At 44.4% G+C, this 22,587-nt stretch overlaps 1 protein-coding gene across 1 annotated transcript; it reads left to right on the forward strand.

Moving 5' to 3' along the window:
* Nucleotides 1–125: 125 nt before the first annotated feature.
* LOC139636057 (dentin sialophosphoprotein-like) lies at nt 126–11,009 on the forward strand. The gene is made up of 14 exons (XM_071503730.1): nt 126–1,233; nt 1,852–2,286; nt 2,878–3,123; nt 3,337–3,879; nt 4,012–4,257; nt 4,552–4,797; nt 5,119–5,634; nt 6,253–6,687; nt 7,279–7,659; nt 8,278–8,949; nt 9,094–9,265; nt 9,573–9,682; nt 9,817–9,991; nt 10,611–11,009. The coding sequence occupies exons 1-14, from the start codon at nt 126–128 to the stop codon at nt 10,708–10,710; spliced, it is 5,385 nt and encodes a 1,794-aa protein (XP_071359831.1). The 3' UTR covers nt 10,711–11,009.
* The last annotated feature ends 11,578 nt before the right edge of the window (nt 11,010–22,587 follow it).

The raw sequence follows: 22,587 nt of genomic DNA on the forward strand, positions 1-22,587 counted from the left end.
ATAATTGTGATAAAAAGTATTAAGTTGTCTACTCAAGATCAAAGCACATGAGTTCCTAATTAATTTCCAATCTGATAACTTGATATTCACCAGAAAGCTACGGGAAAGCTGTCAACCAAGAACAAATGAGATGGCTGGCTGGCCAACAGAATAACCATGACCGTGCTAGAACAAAAAACAACCAACAACCAGCAAACCCACAAAACGACCGACAAAATGCCAACCCACAAAACGACCAACAAAATGCCAACCCACAAAACGTCCGACAAAATGCCAACCCACAAAATGACCGACAAAATGCAAACCCACAAAACAACGGACAAAATGCCAACCCACCAAACAACCAACAACCAGCAAACCCACAAAACAACCAAAAACCTGCCAATCAACATAACAACCAACAAAAGCCTGACAACTCAAAGAACAAGGAGCAGCCTGACGACTCAGAAAGTAACGAGCAGCATAAAAACTCAGAGAGCAACGAGCAGCCTGACAATTCAGAGAGCAACGAGCAGCCGGAAGACTCAGAGAGCAACGAGCAGCCTAACAATTCAGAAAGCAACGAGCAGCCGGAAGACTCAAAAAGCAACGAGCAGCCTGATGACACAGGAAGCAACGAGCAGCCTGATGCCTCAAAAAGCAACGAGCAGCCTGAAAATTCAGAAAGCAATGAGCAGCCTGAAAACTCAGAGAGCAACGAGCAGCCTGACGATTCAGAAAGCAATGAGCAGCCTGAAAACTCAGAGAGCAACGAGCAGCCTGAAAACTCAGACAGCAATGAGCAGCCTGATGACACAGACAGCAACGAGCAGCCTGACGACTCAGAAAGCAACGAGCAGCCTAATAACTCAGAAAGCAACGAGCAGCCTGAAAATTCAGAAAGCAATGAGCAGCCTGATGCCTCAGCGAGCAACGAGCAGCCTGACGATTCAGAAAGCAACGAGCAGCCTGACAATTCTGAGAGCAACGAGCAGCCTGATGACACAGACAGCAACGAGCAGCCTGACAATTCAGAAAGCAATGAGGAGCCTAACAATTCAGAAAGCAACGAGCAGCCTGACAATTCAGAAAGCAACGAGCAGCCTGATGCCTCAGAGAGCAATGAGCAGCCTGACAATTCTGAGAGCAACGAGCAGCCTGATGCCTCAGAGAGCAACGAGCAGACTGAAAACTCAGAGAGCAACGAGCAGCCTGACAACTCAGAAAGCAACGAGCAGCCTGAAAACTCAGAGAGCAACGAGCAGCCTGACAATTCAGAAAGCAACGAGCAGCCTGAAGACTCAGAGAGCAACGAGCAGCCTGAGGACTCAGAAAGCAACGAGCAGCCTGACGGCACAGAAAGCAACGAGCAGCCTGACAACTCGGAGAGCAATGAGCAGCCTGACAATTCAGAAAGCAACGAGCAGCCTGACGATTCAGAAAGCAACGAGCAGCCTGATGCCTCAGAGAGCAACGAGCAGCCTGATGACACAGACAGCGACGAGCAGCCTGACAATTCAGAAAGCAACGAGCAGCCTGATGCCTCAGAGAGCAACGAGCAGCCTGAAAATTCAGAGAGCGACGAGCAGCCTGAAAACTCAGAGAGCAACGAGCAGCCTGACAATTCAGAAAGCAACGAGCAGCCTGAAAACTCAGAGAGCAACGAGCAGCCTGACAATTCAGAAAGCAATGAGCAGCCTGACAATTCAGAAAGCAACGAGCAGCCTGACAACTCAGAGAGCAACGAGCAGCCTGACAATTCAGAAAGCAACGAGCAGCCTGAAGATTCAGAGAGCAACGAGCAGCCTGATGACACAGACAGCAACGAGCAGCCTGACAATTCAGAAAGCAATGAGGAACCTAACAACTCAGAAAGCAACGAGCAGCCTGACAATTCAGAAAGCAACGAGCAGCCTGATGCCTCAGAGAGCAACGAGCAAACTGAAAATTCAGAGAGCAATGAGCAGCCTGAAAATTCAGAAAGCAACGAGCAGCCTGAAGACTCAGAGAGCAACGAGCAGCCTGACAACTCAGAGAGCAACGAGCAGCCTGAGGACTCAGAGAGCAACGAGCAGCCTGACGACACAGACAGCAATGAGCAGCCTGACAACTCTGAGAGCAATGAGCAGCCTGACAATTCAGAAAGCAACGAGCAGCCTGATGATTCAGAAAGCAACGAGCAGCCTGATGCCTCAGAGAGCAATGAGCAGCCTGACAATTCAGAGAGCAACGAGCAACCTGACAACTCAGAAAGCAACGAGCAGCCTGACAATTCAGAAAGCAACGAGCAGCCTGACGACTCAGAGAGCAACGAGCAGCCTGATGACTCAGAGAGCAACGAGCAGCCTGACGACTCAGAAAGCAACGAGCAGCCTGACGACACAGAAAGCAACGAGCAGCCTGATGCCTCAGAGAGCAACGAGCAGCCTGAAAATTCAGAGAGCGACGAGCAGTCTGAAAACTCAGAAAGCAATGAGCAGCCTGACAACTCAGAGAGCAACGAGCAGCCTGACAATTCTGAGAGCAACGAGCAGCCTGATGACACAGACAGCAACGAGCAGCCTGACAATTCAGAAAGCAATGAGGAGCCTGACAATTCAGAAAGCAACGAGCAGCCTGACAATTCAGAAAGCAACGAGCAGCCTGATGCCTCAGAGAGCAATGAGCAGCCTGACAATTCTGAGAGCAACGAGCAGCCTGATGCCTCAGAGAGCAACGAGCAGACTGAAAACTCAGAGAGCAACGAGCAGCCTGACAACTCAGAAAGCAACGAGCAGCCTGAAAACTCAGAGAGCAACGAGCAGCCTGACAATTCAGAAAGCAACGAGCAGCCTGAAGACTCAGAGAGCAACGAGCAGCCTGAGGACTCAGAAAGCAACGAGCAGCCTGACGGCACAGAAAGCAACGAGCAGCCTGACAACTCGGAGAGCAATGAGCAGCCTGACAATTCAGAAAGCAACGAGCAGCCTGACGATTCAGAAAGCAACGAGCAGCCTGATGCCTCAGAGAGTAACGAGCAGCCTGATGACACAGACAGCGACGAGCAGCCTGAAAATTCAGAGAGCGACGAGCAGCCTGAAAACTCAGAGAGCAACGAGCAGCCTGACAATTCAGAAAGCAACGAGCAGCCTGAAAACTCAGAGAGCAACGAGCAGCCTGACAATTCAGAAAGCAATGAGCAGCCTGACAATTCAGAAAGCAACGAGCAGCCTGACAACTCAGAGAGCAACGAGCAGCCTGACAATTCAGAAAGCAACGAGCAGCCTGAAGATTCAGAGAGCAACGAGCAGCCTGATGACACAGACAGCAACGAGCAGCCTGACAATTCAGAAAGCAACGAGCAGCCTGAAGATTCAGAGAGCAACGAGCAGCCTGATGACACAGACAGCAACGAGCAGCCTGACAATTCAGAAAGCAATGAGGAGCCTAACAACTCAGAAAGCAACGAGCAGCCTGACAATTCAGAAAGCAACGAGCAGCCTGATGCCTCAGAGAGCAACGAGCAAACTGAAAATTCAGAGAGCAATGAGCAGCCTGAAAATTCAGAAAGCAACGAGCAGCCTGAAGACTCAGAGAGCAACGAGCAGCCTGACAACTCAGAGAGCATCGAGCAGCCTGAAGACTCAGAAAGCAACGAGCAGCCTGAGGACTCAGGAAGCAACGAGCAGCCTGACGACACAGACAGCAACGAGCAGCCTGACAACTCTGAGAGCAATGAGCAGCCTGACAATTCAGAAAGCAACGAGCAGCCTGATGATTCAGAAAGCAACGAGCAGCCTGATGCCTCAGAGAGCAATGAGCAGCCTGACAATTCAGAAAGCAACGAGCAACCTGACAACTCAGAAAGCAACGAGCAGCCTGACAATTCAGAAAGCAACGAGCAGCCTGACGACTCAGAGAGCAACGAGCAGCCTGATGACTCAGAGAGCAACGAGCAGCCTGAGGACTCAGAAAGCAACGAGCAGCCTGATGACTCAGAGAGCAACGAGCAGCCTGACAATTCAGAAAGCAATGAGGAGCCTAACAATTCAGAAAGCAACGAGCAGCCTGACAATTCAGAAAGCAACGAGCAGCCTGATGCCTCAGAGAGCAATGAGCAGCCTGACAATTCTGAGAGCAACGAGCAGCCTGATGCCTCAGAGAGCAACGAGCAGACTGAAAACTCAGAGAGCAACGAGCAGCCTGACAACTCAGAAAGCAACGAGCAGCCTGAAAACTCGGAGAGCAATGAGCAGCCTGACAATTCAGAAAGCAACGAGCAGCCTGAAGATTCAGAGAGCAACGAGCAGCCTGATGACACAGACAGCAACGAGCAGCCTGACAATTCAGAAAGCAACGAGCAGCCTGATGCCTCAGAGAGCAACGAGCAGCCTGAAAATTCAGAGAGCGACGAGCAGCCTGAAAACTCAGAGAGCAACGAGCAGCCTGACAATTCAGAAAGCAACGAGCAGCCTGAAAACTCAGAGAGCAACGAGCAGCCTGACAATTCAGAAAGCAACGAGCAGCCTGAAGATTCAGAGAGCAACGAGCAGCCTGATGACACAGACAGCAACGAGCAGCCTGACAATTCAGAAAGCAACGAGCAGCCTGAAGATTCAGAGAGCAACGAGCAGCCTGATGCCTCAGAGAGCAATGAGCAGCCTGACAATTCTGAGAGCAACGAGCAGCCTGATGCCTCAGAGAGCAACGAGCAGACTGAAAACTCAGAGAGCAACGAGCAGCCTGACAACTCAGAAAGCAACGAGCAGCCTGAAAACTCGGAGAGCAATGAGCAGCCTGACAATTCAGAAAGCAACGAGCAGCCTGAAGATTCAGAGAGCAACGAGCAGCCTGATGACACAGACAGCAACGAGCAGCCTGACAATTCAGAAAGCAACGAGCAGCCTGATGCCTCAGAGAGCAACGAGCAGCCTGAAAATTCAGAGAGCGACGAGCAGCCTGACAACTCAGAGAGCAACGAGCAGCCTGACAATTCAGAAAGCAACGAGCAGCCTGAAAACTCAGAGAGCAACGAGCAGCCTGACAATTCAGAAAGCAACGAGCAGCCTGACGATTCAGAAAGCAACGAGCAGCCTGAAGATTCAGAGAGCAACGAGCAGCCTGATGACACAGACAGCAACGAGCAGCCTGACAATTCAGAAAGCAACGAGCAGCCTGAAGATTCAGAGAGCAACGAGCAGCCTGAAAATTCAGACAGCAATGAGCAGCCTGATGACACAGACAGCAACGAGCAGCCTGACGACTCAGAAAGCAACGAGCAGCCTAATAACTCAGAAAGCAACGAGCAGCCTGAAAATTCAGAAAGCAATGAGCAGCCTGATGCCTCAGCGAGCAACGAGCAGCCTGATGATTCAGAAAGTAACGAGCAGCCTGACAATTCTGAGAGCAACGAGCAGCCTGATGACACAGACAGCAACGAGCAGCCTGACAATTCAGAAAGCAATGAGGAGCCTAACAATTCAGAAAGCAACGAGCAGCCTGACAATTCAGAAAGCAACGAGCAGCCTGATGCCTCAGAGAGCAATGAGCAGCCTGACAATTCTGAGAGCAACGAGCAGCCTGATGCCTCAGAGAGCAACGAGCAGACTGAAAACTCAGAGAGCAACGAGCAGCCTGACAACTCAGAAAGCAACGAGCAGCCTGAAAACTCAGAGAGCAACGAGCAGCCTGACAATTCAGAAAGCAACGAGCAGCCTGAAGACTCAGAGAGCAACGAGCAGCCTGAGGACTCAGAAAGCAACGAGCAGCCTGACGGCACAGAAAGCAACGAGCAGCCTGACAACTCGGAGAGCAATGAGCAGCCTGACAATTCAGAAAGCAACGAGCAGCCTGACGATTCAGAAAGCAACGAGCAGCCTGATGCCTCAGAGAGCAACGAGCAGCCTGATGACACAGACAGCGACGAGCAGCCTGACAATTCAGAAAGCAACGAGCAGCCTGATGCCTCAGAGAGCAACGAGCAGCCTGAAAATTCAGAGAGCGACGAGCAGCCTGAAAACTCAGAGAGCAACGAGCAGCCTGACAATTCAGAAAGCAACGAGCAGCCTGAAAACTCAGAGAGCAACGAGCAGCCTGACAATTCAGAAAGCAATGAGCAGCCTGACAATTCAGAAAGCAACGAGCAGCCTGACAACTCAGAGAGCAACGAGCAGCCTGACAATTCAGAAAGCAACGAGCAGCCTGAAGATTCAGAGAGCAACGAGCAGCCTGATGACACAGACAGCAACGAGCAGCCTGACAATTCAGAAAGCAATGAGGAACCTAACAACTCAGAAAGCAACGAGCAGCCTGACAATTCAGAAAGCAACGAGCAGCCTGATGCCTCAGAGAGCAACGAGCAAACTGAAAATTCAGAGAGCAATGAGCAGCCTGAAAATTCAGAAAGCAACGAGCAGCCTGAAGACTCAGAGAGCAACGAGCAGCCTGACAACTCAGAGAGCAACGAGCAGCCTGAGGACTCAGAGAGCAACGAGCAGCCTGACGACACAGACAGCAACGAGCAGCCTGACAACTCTGAGAGCAATGAGCAGCCTGACAATTCAGAAAGCAACGAGCAGCCTGATGATTCAGAAAGCAACGAGCAGCCTGATGCCTCAGAGAGCAATGAGCAGCCTGACAATTCAGAGAGCAACGAGCAACCTGACAACTCAGAAAGCAACGAGCAGCCTGACAATTCAGAAAGCAACGAGCAGCCTGACGACTCAGAGAGCAACGAGCAGCCTGATGACTCAGAGAGCAACGAGCAGCCTGACGACTCAGAAAGCAACGAGCAGCCTGACGACACAGAAAGCAACGAGCAGCCTGATGCCTCAGAGAGCAACGAGCAGCCTGAAAATTCAGAGAGCGACGAGCAGTCTGAAAACTCAGAAAGCAATGAGCAGCCTGACAACTCAGAGAGCAACGAGCAGCCTGACAATTCTGAGAGCAACGAGCAGCCTGATGACACAGACAGCAACGAGCAGCCTGACAATTCAGAAAGCAATGAGGAGCCTGACAATTCAGAAAGCAACGAGCAGCCTGACAATTCAGAAAGCAACGAGCAGCCTGATGCCTCAGAGAGCAATGAGCAGCCTGACAATTCTGAGAGCAACGAGCAGCCTGATGCCTCAGAGAGCAACGAGCAGACTGAAAACTCAGAGAGCAACGAGCAGCCTGACAACTCAGAAAGCAACGAGCAGCCTGAAAACTCAGAGAGCAACGAGCAGCCTGACAATTCAGAAAGCAACGAGCAGCCTGAAGACTCAGAGAGCAACGAGCAGCCTGAGGACTCAGAAAGCAACGAGCAGCCTGACGGCACAGAAAGCAACGAGCAGCCTGACAACTCGGAGAGCAATGAGCAGCCTGACAATTCAGAAAGCAACGAGCAGCCTGACGATTCAGAAAGCAACGAGCAGCCTGAAGACTCAGAGAGCAACGAGCAGCCTGACAACTCAGAGAGCATCGAGCAGCCTGAAGACTCAGAAAGCAACGAGCAGCCTGAGGACTCAGAAAGCAACGAGCAGCCTGACGACACAGACAGCAACGAGCAGCCTGACAACTCTGAGAGCAATGAGCAGCCTGACAATTCAGAAAGCAACGAGCAGCCTGATGATTCAGAAAGCAACGAGCAGCCTGATGCCTCAGAGAGCAATGAGCAGCCTGACAATTCAGAGAGCAACGAGCAGCCTGACAATTCAGAAAGTAACGAGCAGCCTGAAGACTCAGAGAGCAACGAGCAGCCTGAGGACCCAGAAAGCAACGAGCAGCCTGACAATTCAGAAAGCAACGAGCAGCCTGAAGACTCAGAGAGCAACGAGCAGCCTGAGGACTCAGAGAGCAACGAGCAGCCTGACGACACAGAGAGCAACGAGCAGCCTGAAGACTCAGAAAGCAACGAGCAGCCTGACGATTCAGAAAGCAACGAGCAGCCTGACGACTCAGAGAGCAACGAGCAGCCTGATGACTCAGAGAGCAACGAGCAGCCTGATGACTCAGAAAGCAACGAGCAGCCTGACGACTCAGAGAGCAACGAGCAGCCTGACGACACAGAAAGCAACGAGCAGCCTGATGCCTCAGAGAGCAACGAGCAGTCTGAAAACTCAGAAAGCAACGAGCAGCCTGAGGACTCAGAGAGCAACGAGCAGCCTGACAATTCAGAAAGCAATGAGCAGCCTGACAATTCAGAATGCAACGAGCAGCCTGAAAACTCAGAGAGCAACGAGCAGCCTGACAATTCAGAAAGCAATGAGCAGCCTGACGATTCAGAAAGCAACGAGCAGCCTGAAAACTCAGAAAGCAACGAGCAGCCTGACAATTCAGAAAGCAATGAGCAGCCTGAAGATTCAGAGAGCAATGAGCAGCCTGATGACACAGACAGCAACGAGCAGCCTGACAATTCAGAAAGCAATGAGGAGCCTGACAACTCAGAAAGCAATGAGCAGCCTGACAATTCAGAAAGCAATGAGCAGCCTGATGCCTCAGAGAGCATCGAGCAGCCTGATGATTCAGAAAGCAACGAGCAGTCTGAAAACTCAGAGAGCAACGAGCAGCCTGACAATTCAGAAAGCAACGAGCAGCCTGAAGACTCAGAAAGCAACGAGCAGCCTGACAATTCAGAAAGCAACGAGCAGCCTGATGCCTCAGCGAGCAACGAGCAAACTGAAAATTCAGAGAGCAATGAGCAGCCTGAAAATTCAGAAAGCAACGAGCAGCCTGAAGACTCAGAGAGCAACGAGCAGCCTGACAACTCAGAGAGCATCGAGCAGCCTGAAGACTCAGAAAGCAACGAGCAGCCTGAGGACTCAGAGAGCAATGAGCAGCCTGACGACACAGACAGCAACGAGCAGCCTGACAACTCTGAGAGCAATGAGCAGCCTGACGACTCAGAGAGCAACGAGCAACCTGACGACACAGAAAGCAACGAGCAGCCTGACGACTCAGAGAGCAACGAGCAGCCTGACAATTCAGAATGCAACGAGCAACCTGCCATTAGTAAGTAGTTTTCAGGACCTCAGTCATATTTATAAAGCATATACATTCATCAAATCTTGATAATCTTGCTTCTTGGCTGTACTTATTTTATGAACTGTGTCAACTGATGTATTTGTATGTCCCCCTCTTGGATTACTTTTCAAGAATGTTGGACAGAATGGTTTGATCGTGATGACCCTACTGGAAAAGGAGACTGGGAATTACTTGATACTCTGCACAATGAATACCCAGGAAAGATCTGCAATACTCCACTTCAGATTGAGGTCCAAACCATAACTGGGCTCTCTGTGTCTGAAACAGGGGATGTTATTGCTGTGTAAGTTCTTTTGTCATATTTTATATTTTTATCTTTTCTTTTAGGCCATCACATCTTACATGGTTATGGATGGCAATTTTTGTGTGATTCTTTGCCTAGTTGTAGATAATGTTGTCTTTTTAACCACTTCCTGTCCAAATCCACTTGATCTGATTTTATGTTCTAGAAGGGTATAATGTCATCCATGTACATCAGCAGATTATAAATCCAGATTTAGAGCATTTAGAGAGAATTAAATATCATGAGTAATAATAAAAACTATCTCATTGTGTAAGTTATCCTGACTGAACTTTGTTTCTTTCTGCAGAGCTGACACAACCACAGGATTTGTCTGTAAAAATTCTGACCAGACCACTTGCATTTGTCATGATTATCGTGTTCGTTTCATGTGTCCCACTGACTTCTGCAGTCAAGAAGGTAGCTGTGAGTCAATGCATCATTTGCCAAAAGTTATGAAACTAATGTGAATTGTCTTACTCCTTGACTTCCATTGTTAAAAAATCTAGTGACTCAACAGCCTTCTTGTTTCTCTCTTCCTGTGTTCTGGCCAGTATGCTGGACCAAGTGGTACAATCGGGATAATCCCAGTGGAATTGGGGACTGGGAGCTGCTGAGCAACCTGAGGAAAGAGAATCCAAGAGAAATCTGTGAAAGCCCTCTCCACATAGATGTCCGTACTTCTGACACAAACAGCCCAGCCACCACTACTGGGCAGTCATTCTTTCTGTAAGTTGATGAAAATAATTGTGAATCTTAAAATGTGCACGTAGTCTTATGAAGACACTCGTTAATATTTTTATTTACTTCCTGCTCAGGCCTAGGTTTTCTATTTAAACAATAAAGAGGAGACTGTACTCAAACACTAAGTTATGTTAAGTAACTCAGATTTACAATGGAGAGTACAGTTAAACCACATTAAACAGTTCATATAAATTTGCAGTTACCTCATAAAATAGAACACAAATAGATGTGAACATAAAAGTTAGTATACAAAAAATTTAATAAATAACAAAAATTCTGATAGTTCACTCAAGTATTTCCTTCCAAGTAAACATTTTGGATAACTCAGAACTTTGTGTCAAAAAAGTAATGATGATGACCTTTGGTCCTTGTGCAAACCCCTTCCCTGTCCCAACAAATGTGAGAGGAGAGGGTGGCGTTAGCTTGAACCAATGAGAGGAGAGGGTGGGGTTAGCCAAATCAGTAAGAGAGGATAGAGTGGAGTTTGCCATAATAAACAAGTCTGAAAGTCATATAGAAAAGAAATCATAACGTAACGTATCGTAATTTCTTGTTTGTTTTAAAGGTTACTCTGAATTACTAACTGCCATCAATTGTTTCACAGCTACAGTCCAGCTGAAGGATTTGTCTGTCGCAACCGAGACCAGAAAGGACGGTGGTGTCGAGACTATAAAGTACGCTTTGGATGCCCATGCAGATGGTAATGTTGTCTAGCCACTAACTCCATAACAACATGGAGAAATAAATTAAAAATTTAGTTTTTTCACAGCTAACTTTTGTTTAGCACTCTTTTGTCTTTTAACTGTACCTTTGCCAAGTTGTGTGTGGAATGCAATACTCTGTTATTATAAATGTAAATTCTGCTCTTCTCTGCATGCATTGTATCATTATACATCTTTATTTATTCTCATTTAAGTAAATCTACCTTTTGTATCTTTATGTCTTTCTATTTATCTTATTCCAAATAAAACAATCTTTTGTCAAATGAAAATATCCAGAGACCTTCAACAGGATGAGAGACCTAAACCAAGCCTATAAGTCTTTACACTCCCTACCCCCTCCTCTATATTTGTAAGTCTTGACCGTCTTTTTATGGACTCATGAAGTGAATTTGCAGCTGAGTTATGGGGGCGTGGTGGATGATGTCGGACAGGGGTGGGTTAGGGTTAAGGGTTAGAAGGGATTTGGATCTGATGCACAGGAAAACAGGGTTACCAAAATTTCCAAAAGCCACAGAGCATAAAAGGTTCTAAATCTAAGATCAGCCATAGTGTTGATACCACACAATGTGACTGAACAATCTGACAGACAATGAAGAGATGAGCTGGGCTTAAAAGCTGCTGCAGGGTGTGGAATTGATTGGCAGAAGAAGAACAGGTGTGCTTGAGAACTGGTGGGGGCTGCAACCAGGAAACCATGCCCAGATAAACAGAGACGCACATACACACAGACACAGAGAATAAACTTGGGACAAACAAACATGAGGTAGGGGAAAACAGCAGGGAAAACAGGGAAAAGGGCGAGAGAGGCCTAGTCCTAACACAAACAGCTGTCACTTCTTACAGAGTTAATAGCAGAATAGAGCAGCTGAAAATGTATAAACAACAAAAACTCAATAGTGGCTGCAGCCAACAAGCACAGACAAAACACTATGTCGCTAGGCAACAGAGTAGCTGTTGATGCTGTACAGTGAGCTACAACAATCAGTAATTTGTTAAGTTCAACTGTCTGAACATCACTGAGTCTTGTGCACCGCTAAATACTCCACAATCTGCACTAAACTTCTCTGCTCGTTCATTCTCAAAGTCCTTCAACTAAACTTAAGTTGTCCAATTAATCACCAGCCAAGATGAGGAATAATATTGTTCACAGGTATGTGGCAAGCTGCAGTTTAAAATATAAAGAAGAATCCATGCAATCTCACCACAGTCCATTTAAATAAAGGGTCAGAGTCTTTCAGTAGTCCAGTGAGTGTTCACAATATACAATCCATACAGCATGCAGAATTCTCTGTGAGAGTCCACAGGAAATTCCAGTCTAGCCGATCGCACCAAATGCCGACAGTGCATTTAGGGTGTGGGTCAGGTATTGACAAAGATGACTGAGGGGATTGTTTTTCTGTATTTATTCGCTGCTGTAGAAGAGAACAAAACACATATAGTTGTCTTCTGGACTCTTTTTCTGCACCTCAGCAAAGCAAATCGGCACTCTGTAATTAAAATTTTTACCTTACAATACAAAATACATATGGATGCATTTGTACATATACATATAGCTGCATTTGTACACATTATTAGCCAAAAGCTATTCAAATCAACATGAAAAGGCTTTGTTTTTAAGCAACAAATCTCTAAACCATAAGACACAATATGTTAATGGAGAAACAGTTACATCTGCACAGAAAAGCAGTATATGAGAGGTGAGGACTAAACAAAGACAGCAAAAGAAAACGCATACCTGTAGAAGACAACAAAACACATATAGTTGTCTTCTGGACTTGTCTTCTTCTGGTCTTTTGCACCTCTGTTCCTAAAGAGGCAAAATAACAATTTACATGAGAAAATTAATGTGAAAAGGTTGAAGTCCCTGCTGTGCTAACTGGGTTATGTGACGCAGGCAGCCCGCTGTAATGCAAATGGCACCAACAAAGTTTTGTGAAATCATCCACTAAACTTACATTAACGGTTAAAATGACATAAAGCAGCTATGTAACATTAGCAGTTTTCACGGTGAGCACTATGTACCAAAGATTTCAACATAAACAACTCATTTTCCAAAGGAAACACTTAAAAAACGCAGCAGAAACTTTCCACACAACTTACCCTCAGCAATGCAAATCAGCACTGTGAAGGAGGGATGTGAGGACCTACGGCTACAGCTACAAAAGACCACACCACTCCTGTCAGCTAAAAACAGGAAACAGGCTACAATTCACACAGGCTCCACAAATTTGGACAATAGAGGATTGGAAAAACGTTGGCGTCAACAACATGAAAGCATGGATCCATCCTGCCTTGTATCAGCGGTTCAGGCTGGTGGTGGGGGTAAAATGGTGTGGGGGATATTTTGTTGGCCCAGTTTGGGCCCCTTAGTACCAACTGAGTATTGTTTAAACACCACAGCTTACTTGAGTATTGTTGCTGAACACGTCCATCCCTTTATGACCACAGTGTACCCATCTTCTGATGGCTGCTTCAAGCAGGGTAACACGCTATGTCACAAAGCTCAAACCATCTCAAACTGGTTTCTTCAACATGACAATGAGTTCACTGCGCTCAAATGGCCTCCACAGTCACAAGATCTCAATCCAATAAAACACCTTTGGGATGTGGGGGAATGGGAGATTTGCATCATGGATGTGCAGCCAACAAATCTGCAGCAACTGCATCATGCTATCATGTCTATATGGACCAAAATCTCCCTGTCACATGTCGGTTAAGCAAGCCAACCAGTGAGAGCCAATCATGTCTCTGTGTGCCATCCACAATTTGACCACAATCGGTACAGCTACCAAGAATCATCTAGGGGTTGTGACCTTCCGCTATTTTCAAGTGAGTATATTACCATTCTATTGTGCTGAAGTTTTAATGTTTTAATTTTAAGCTCTGGTTTACCTAGTGGTAGAGTAGCGAGCCAGCACTGTCAGTCACGAACAGTTCATTCATAACCAGATAGCGGAGACGTAAGCTTTATTTTAGACTGCTGATAACACTTAATCAACATAGTTATTCTATAACAATGTTTTTTTTTTTTGGCTATCCAGTTGGCTAAAATAGGCCAAAATAAATATGCATGTATAAGTCAAAGTACTTGGGTTGTTTTCTGGGTCTGCTAATTTAATCCCTGTACATAGAAATTGTTTCAGAATGTTCTAGTATGGTGTACAGGTTGTGGCACAAGGAAAATGTAGACAAATTATGAATTGCTAAATGAGATGCATAGGTCCATTAGTGTAATTGACTGGTAACTGGTGGTAAGACGTTAGACTGTGAACAGCATCTGTGTAATACATTATTTAAAGCACTGTATTAGACAACTGGCAACCAAATATTGCATAACCTCATTTGCACGAAAAGTAATGGTAACAGACTGAAGTAAAATTTCATTGAGTTTAGTTTTGTCAGATTGTGAGTGTTAACAATAAAAGTATATAAAGGTGTTTTTGTTATCATATCATAGTGCAATGAAAGTCTTCGTTTGCCATCTCTCTATATTGCAGTAAAATGTAGTAGAACCTATGAATTGAAAAATAATTTTAAAAATAATTATGAAATTGAAAGAGAATACAGAAATGATCTGAAACAAATATGTATAAACTGTGTATGTACATACACAGTGTATGTATGTACAAATGCGTATTTGTAAAGCAGATACAAGCACATGGCATGCCCCTATATATGCATAAATATAAGAGGTCAGACCTAGCATCATTTGACTGTCTTTTTTTTTTTTCCAATCAGACAGATCCTAAATTTAGGAAGAGTTGGGGTTGCTGTGCCAGCCTTTTTGACTCAGCCAGAGCCAACCTACCACCACTGCCACCTCCACACAACCCTGCACTTCATCCCAACCTTCACCTACCTCACAGGCTACCTCCTCCACACAGGGCTCCACTTCCCTGCAACCTTCCTCAGTGGCTGTATCCTCCCTACAGTCATTGTTAATTGGAAAAGGCAAGTCTCATTAGACCCTTGACAAGTCTGTCAGGAAGCTGTTCTCACCACCAAAGTATCAGCCAGGTAAGCATGCAACTAGAAAATGGATATTGTGTAACACTGAGTTGTAGATGTTTCCTATCTTTAATGTATTATGTCATTCTTTTTCAGCTGTTCCTGCTCTGTCCAGTGCTAGCTCCACCATGGCACCTGTGCTGGACTCAGTAGAACCAGAACCTGCTGACAGTGAGCTCTTGTTGGCCGTTCAACAGATGGAGTTAGACATGACACGTATGTGTTTTTATGAAATACTAATCCACACTTTCTCTCACTTTCTCTCTCACCTTCCGTCTATCTCTCTCACTCTTTCTCTAATATCTTTCTATTTTATATATAAATATATATATAAAATATAAAAAATAGAAATACATTATATATATATATATATATATATATATATATATATATATATATATATATATATATATATTCCTTTCTAACCATTTTAACAATTGTGGTCATGTCTTTTGGAGCCATTTCTTTGTAATTAATTTTGGAGCATTCACTCTAAATATTCTTAAAAGATACTCAACCCTTTTATCCACAATTACTCTCTCATTTTCCCAAAAAGCACAAAATTATAACCTAGTATACGCTTAATTTCTTTATTAATTTATTCCCAAAAAGTTTTTAGCTCTGGACAGGACCTGAATATGACTACAGGAATGAAGGAAGATATACATATGTGGACAGTCCTTCTTTTTCTCATAACTGTTTTATAGAAAGCAGAATTTGCCTGCCTGCTGGTTGGATCCCTGCCCTGCCAGAAGTTGACCAACACTGGATTACCAAGGCCCTATTCTGGTGATCACGCCTTAATCAACAAGAGCTGGACCATGCAAAGGTGGACAGAATGTGGTGGTGTCAACCTTGGCCATCACTGACCCCTAGTACAGTGCAAGCATTAGAGCAGTTCTTCTGTTCCTGTGGATCCCCAGGAAGCTTTGGCGTGTGCAACTGCACTGTCCACATCCAGACTGTGGCAAGTCAGAGCTTATCTCTGCTGGACCACATCAGAGGTATCAGAGGATCAGGCAGGTGGTGGGTGTCAGCAGCTCTTACTACTTTGGCATCAGAATGTCTTGCCTGTAAGAGCTGCAAAAGAAAGATCATTGGCTGGAGCCACAAAATCGTCGCCCAGCTAGACATTGGCCACCGCATCCCGTTCCCATGTCTGCTGACATACAGTCAGCATTTATCCATTTTGGAATAAGGCTGTAACATAACAGAATTTGGAAAAAGTGAAGCTCTGTGAATACTTTCCGGATGCACTGTACAAGCTGGGGTGTGACATGCAGGTTGTGCGCCTAATGCATCAACGAGGTCTTGAAAACTGCAGCAGCCACCTTCAAAAGCAGCTGGAGGAACGGCATGCAGAGAGATGGCTTTAGAGACAAATTCAAGTCCTCACTGATTACAGAGGAGTTGCACATTCTGTCTTCTCTGGGTTGATTTCACCAGTCCTACTGGGGGACTTGCCAGCTATGCAGTGCCTTAACATCTCTGGCTGATGCAGGTATATGCACAGGATATCCTCAGCAGGCTGGATGAAGTAAAGGCCTCCATCACTTCACTCTTTGGCCAGGTTATCAAAATGGATTCAACAAAGAAGATTATGAGGAAGCTGGCAGGTCAGGCCCAGGCTACAGCGGCTTGGCCACCAACATTGGTAATCAGCATGGGATTGTTATCATGTCTTTGCTCACAGCAAGTGAGGGCTGTGGCCTGATGAAGATGGCAGAGGGTCTTGTGAAGCGCTACAAGGATGCTGGGGTACTGCACCCAGAGATCCTGTATGTAGACCGTGACTGCTGTGGAAATGCTCACCTACGCAAGATCTTTGGGGCATGGGCAGGCATGAATATTCAGTTGGACATCTCGCATTTTATGAGGAGATTTGCCACTGGATGCACAATCGATGCATCCTCCCAACATTCGCTTCATGGCCTAACTCACCCGCTGCGTCTTTGTGTGGGATGAAAGTGACCTGCAGCAATTCAGGACAGCCAAGCAAGCGGAGCTGGAAGTAAGCCACATGCGTCCCACAAACGCTGATGTGACATGCCACATTACCAAGGCAGAGATGATGCTTCACTGCAGGAGAACTGCTGGGGAAAGCAGAGAGATGGAAGTCATGTTTGGAGCAATTTCACATGGAGGATCCAACTGTTCCTACCCTGGACACAATATGGCCCCCACAACAATGCATTCCATCAACCCCTACCCCAACACATAGGCCTCCAGCTGCTGCTCCCAACAGTACCACTCCATCTACACCCACAGTACCACCTGCAACTGTAACATCACCAGCTGACACCTCTGTATCTTTTCCTGTTGCCACTACACATAGTTTTAAGTTCTTACAAAGCTTTCTTGTTTTTTTCTTTTTGTTAAAGATGCCAATAATTGTGATTGTGAACATTAACACATAAAACATCGATATTGCATGATCATTCAGGTTCTGTCATGATTATACAGGTTCTGGTCCTCCTTGCTTAATTTAGCTCCCAAGCAAGGTCCTGTTTAATTCATCTGCCCAACCCAAGTTCTTATTTAAAATGAGGAAGCTCCAATGTAAATAAAATGTATTGCATTACATTCATATATATACAGTTTAGTGTCAACATGCAAAAGAAGATGAAAGGACTTTGAATATTCTCAGGTCATAGATTATGAGTATTTGGTAAAACACATTTTTGGACCGGTGGCTGTCTCACTCTACAGTAAACTACTTCATTTTCATTTGCTGACCAACTGTTTATCTGGTGTCCTTCCCATAGCAACAGTCACTGTTAGCCATCCCGCCCCAGATCACAGTGGGAGGCCCACTGAATCTGATTCCAGCTTTGGTTCCCAGCTCCAAAAAATCCACTCACATACTTCAGATTTGCACTGCTCTGTGCTCATCAAGGTCAGAGGTGAAAACATATCCTATTTAGGCTCTAAGGACCATTACATACTAAGAAAACAAAACAAAAGACAGTTATGTAAGGACAGCTGCTCAAGGCTACTATGTACCAAAATTGTAAAACACATTCCCTGTGTAATTTAATGTTGATGCATTGGTAAAATGAAACAGTATTCATCTTTATTACATCCCTTATTTAAAGAATTCAACATTTATCTTTATCAGAGGAGACTTTTGTATAAGTAGGTGCATATTCCATGCCTGTGACATTACATGACTTAGTGCTCCCAGAGATATAGCAGTGTTTATAGTTTAATTTGCTACACGAACAAAGAACTTCTGCTTGTACTTGTGTTACTGTTAATGTGTATTGTTCTCTATCTCTCTTTGCTTTACTTTGTTCTAATTTAGCTTCCCAGCAAGACACACCCGGCTCGATAGATGTCCAGGCTTCGACGTCATCAGGCTCCACCAGACATGATGTAGGTTTACACTTTTTTTGCAATGTTTTGATAATGTTTCTTTCAAGTTGCATCTGTAATAACTGAATTTGATATTTGAACATTTTAAAAACTTTTTTTTATTTTTAACCACTCTGTTACATTTAATGCAGGATTCAGTTGGACCTGACAATATCGAGGGCTTTCAAGCAGTCCAGGACCTAACGTACTTCTTGTTCAAATTAAAGGACACAGTATTGCACTGTCAAGGGAGGAAATTGTTGCACCAGGAGTGGAGAGTACAAAACAGTGCGTATGTCTTGACAAAGCTGTATGCTCTTAGAGCATTCACTTTACACTTACACTAATGCTGCTCAATACCTTTCAGATGCTTTGCAGGAGGGAGAAGCCCAGTGCAGTTGCCTGCCTGCAATCGTGTCTGTGAATATATTGTAAACTACGACATATTAAAAAATAATGCTTTATATATATATATATATATATATATATATATATATATATATATAATATTTTTAGGCACTGCAAGCTGGAGAGGAAACAGGAGAAGAGTGTGCTGGAGCATGGTGTCTCTGCTCCAGCACCACCATTGTGAGCTCAGAGTAAGCCTGACAGTAGTGTGGCCAATCCTCACATCTTTGTTCTGACCATAGACTGTAGGTTCTGTCCCCAACACTGCAGGGATGGCACATCTTAAACAATGTCAGAACCTGCCAGTGGCTCCATCTGCTGGTCTTACACTGCCCTTCTTTGCTCTTGAGCCATATCCCCAGGTGCCTCTCCAGACAACCAAACCAGCTCTCCAACCTCTCCAGTCTGCCCCCCTAACCCTCCATCCTGCACCCCAATCTCTCGAGTCTGCACCCAGTCTCTCCACGTTGTGTTGCAGCCTCCTCTGTCTGCTTCTCAATCTCTGGCTCCTGTGGTTCTTTCCAGACCTGCAGCTGTACCTTAGATCTCCCAGCACTACCATAAGAAGAAAAGACAGGAGGAGGGGAGCGGCAAAAAGAAGAGGAGGTGCACAAGGAAGAGCGCCAGCATCATGTGCAAACAGTGTCAGAGGGAGCAGGACCCTGCCACTCACCAGCAGTACTTTGGCAATTGGTACTGCCAGGCCACAGCCACCATGACTCTGGCTGAGTGGAGGGCTGCACTTGAAGCTCAGGGACATGACAAAAAGAAAGATGCTCCACCATGAATAACGCATTATATTGTGTAATATTATATACAATTATATATATTCTATTCTAGTAATAATAATAATAGATAAATGAGAAATAGATAAAAATGATTAATAACACTCTATCCTATTTTTAACCTCCCAGAGGTTAAAAATACCTGGGTCTCCACACCGGATAGTTGGACCAGTCCCAGCCTGGTCGGGTGCGAGCAAGAACTGATGAAGCCTCTTGGATGAGAGGTGAAACGTCTTCCTAGACAAATAACCAAGTCCAGTTGCTTTCGATTTAAAATTCCTTTGAGGGAGTGATTTGATTAGTACTCTACTCATGGTCACACAACCTGTCAATCTTAGCCGTATATATATTCACTTCATTTTGTCTCTATTTTAAGTAACTGATCCCAGAGAACTCTTTAGAATGAGAGGAATAGATCTTTTTACTGCCAGTATATTGTTGGAGTGTAAACAATATTAACCCATAAACAGCATTAACCCTAATGATTGACATAAACCAAAACCCAAATTAAGACTAATTGACCACTTCAAACTTAAAAGAATAGCTCAGAGAAAATTAGACACCAAAACACCAAAATTAGCAAATTAATAAATACCTGGAAATAATACTACAAAAAAATACCTTTACAAAAATGAGTGAATCCAGAAATCATCTGGAGAAATATAAAAACAAAATTGACTTGTACACCAAGATAGTTAGACACAAACTTAACTGTCTTCTTTGTGGCAAAATACTTAGCTCTCACTTCCTTTCCACTATTCCTCATGACAGAATAACATCAAATACATAACAAACTCTAATGTGGGCCAACACTCACACTCAAACACACAAAAGCAAATGCTGGCCTAGATGATGCTTGGGTGCCAATTAAATCCTTATACTCTGTCAGGCAAAAAACAGAAAGTTCAACTCGCAGTTTTGGGCGGCAGTCCTTGAGAAACCAGTCCAAATCCGATGAAGGAAGCTAGACGGCAGCTGCGACTAAGTCTGGATGCACACCAACAGTTTTTTCTGATCAACAATAGCATCCACTGTCCTTACAAACTGTAGTTTGGCACAGTCACACTAAAAGTGTATTGTCTGATCAGCAATGGCATCTTCTGGCCTTGCGACTAGCAGACTTTAGCATAGCACATACTCTATGAGAGTCCTGTCCCATTAGCAATGGTGTCCTCTGTTCTAGCGGCACGCCGCCTTCAGCTTAGTTCAGGCACACTTGTACATCATATTACTCTAAGCAACCTTGATTAAGCAAAACATGGCTGTCTACTGTACACTTTTCTTTTGCTTAGAGACACTTTCACCAGCTATTTCAACTTAGCGTTTTGTCTGCATTTCTCCTACTTTGCTTCCCTCTCTTCCGTTCCCCTCTCCCCTCTGTTGTTCAGCTCTGTTTCTTCCCACCCTCAGTCATACTTCACTAAGCAGTTCCATACGGTCTGGTTGTCTAGGTGTCAGAAGTCCTTTCTAGTTAGGGTTAAGGTAAGGGTTAGGGTCAGGTTAGGTAAGGGTTAAAATGCTACACTTTGAAGAATGCTAGAGGGTACAGGGGTCGGGGTTAAAAACACTTAAAGGGTTCTTATTTAAAATCAAGGTTAATTTATTTGACTCCCCTTTTGGATAGCTTAAATCTTCAGAGGAAAGTTTTTTTCTTTTTGGGAAGTTTTGTGAGGGACCACAGACACAATTGGAGTTATAGTTATTATAAGATTTCTTGTTACTTCCACAGTCTCTCCCCCAGATGTGGAATTAAAAGAGGTGAGGTATATTAATATAACAATGATAAATAAATAGTAATAACAAATAAAAATAATAAATAATGGCATACATACATACAATAGTAATGGCAATAATAAATACGGAAATATATAAATAAATATTAGCAATTAGTATTAGTAATTAGATCATTTAAATATGTTTAAAGTGGGGGTAGTAAAAGTGCTTTCAGGTAAAATAGTAAAGCAAATAAAATACAAAATGAGAAATAAAAGTAAATAAAACAAACAAAATGCAAAACCTTTTTAAGTGCTTTTTAAAATGAGTGCTATGTTAAAACATCAAACCCTCAAATGTCACACCTAAGAGAGAAAAGTCATGTAAAAGAAGTGCATATATATATATGTATATATTCTTCTCAGTATATACAATGAAAGACAACACATTTAAAACATAAATGATAAAATACCATCTAAATTAAACCATGATAGGATAGGATCAGGTGTCTGTAAAATATACACACCCGAATGTTTATAAAAGTTTTATTTCCTTAAATAATGTCTTTAAGAGGAGCCCCATCTGCAGGTAACCCCAATTATTTTTGGTTGTTGTATAAGTGTAACCCCTCTTCACCTGAATCTAAAAGTTCTCTTAAAATGAGTTTTATTAAAGGGTGGTGAGTGGAGAATATGTAGAAATGTCATGAATCCTGCTTCCGTTCTGTCCCAAAGACCAAAGATGTTGTTTTGGTAAAAGCTGTTTCTTCCCAGTTGGATAGATAAATATCTGCGTATATTTACGGCCCATCACACACCTGCAATTGTTTCTTGTAGGTGTGAACTGTAATATTTCTGTTTTGGGTCTGGATGGATCAGGATGTTTATTGAAAATGTGTTGGATGGCTGCGAGGTGAAGTGGAGTTTCTATGTTGGTGTATAGTGAGTCCATACAGTATCTATGGAAAAGAGGGGCGTGTGACTGGGTACCTGAAGATTTGTTATTTTGTTAACAAATTTGTGTGTGTCTTTTATGTAGATGGGGTAATGTTTGGAAAGTGGGTTGATAAAATTATCTAGGTATTCTGTTATTCTTTAGTATTCTGAACTGCAGTCGCTGACAATGGGACAACCAACTGGAACCACAGCAGGGAGTGTCCACATCTCAGGAGGCTTGTGCATTTTAGGGAGGAGATGGAAGAGTTATGAGTTATGTTCTGCTGTCTGTGCTGAGGGGGGCGCCATCATGTAAGTGCTTGTGTTCTTTTTGTGCATAAGCTATCTTATTTCAAGTGATATGTTGTCTGAGTGAGGTTCCCAATAGGAAGCTCCCACAGGCTCTCGCCTCTGTGCACCCTAGAAGTGGTCCAGGAGCATTAGCCTCCTGTGGAAGACATGAAGGTCCCCTCTGAACTCCAGTCTTTGGGTGTGGAATGAAAGTGAGGTCTTTTTCTAATATTTTCAGCTGTGCAGATGTGAGAGAAAGGGTTGAACAGAGGTTGGTTTTATTGGAATTAAGGGGGTTGTATTGGAACAGTTACTCCCCATTACAAGTTTAATTGTAGAGTCCAGTATTTGTAAATTCTGTAGGC

This window comes from Trachinotus anak, unplaced genomic scaffold, assembly GCF_046630095.1.
Source record: "Trachinotus anak isolate AG129_WGS33_773 ecotype Australia unplaced genomic scaffold, CSIRO_AGI_Tana_v1 ptg000019l, whole genome shotgun sequence".
Classification (NCBI taxonomy): domain Eukaryota; kingdom Metazoa; phylum Chordata; class Actinopteri; order Carangiformes; family Carangidae; genus Trachinotus; species Trachinotus anak.

Excerpts from the sequence above, each read along its gene's own strand:
- LOC139636057 (XM_071503730.1), top strand. The coding sequence starts at position 126 with ATGAGATGGCTGGCTGGCCAACAGAATAACCATGACCGTGCTAGAACA. Across the intron at positions 4,258-4,551 it reads GCAGCCTGAAGATTCAGAGA|AAAGCAACGAGCAGCCTGAA; the intron begins GCAACGAGCAGC and ends CTGACAATTCAG. Across the intron at positions 8,950-9,093 it reads CAACGAGCAACCTGCCATTA|AATGTTGGACAGAATGGTTT; the intron begins GTAAGTAGTTTT and ends TTACTTTTCAAG.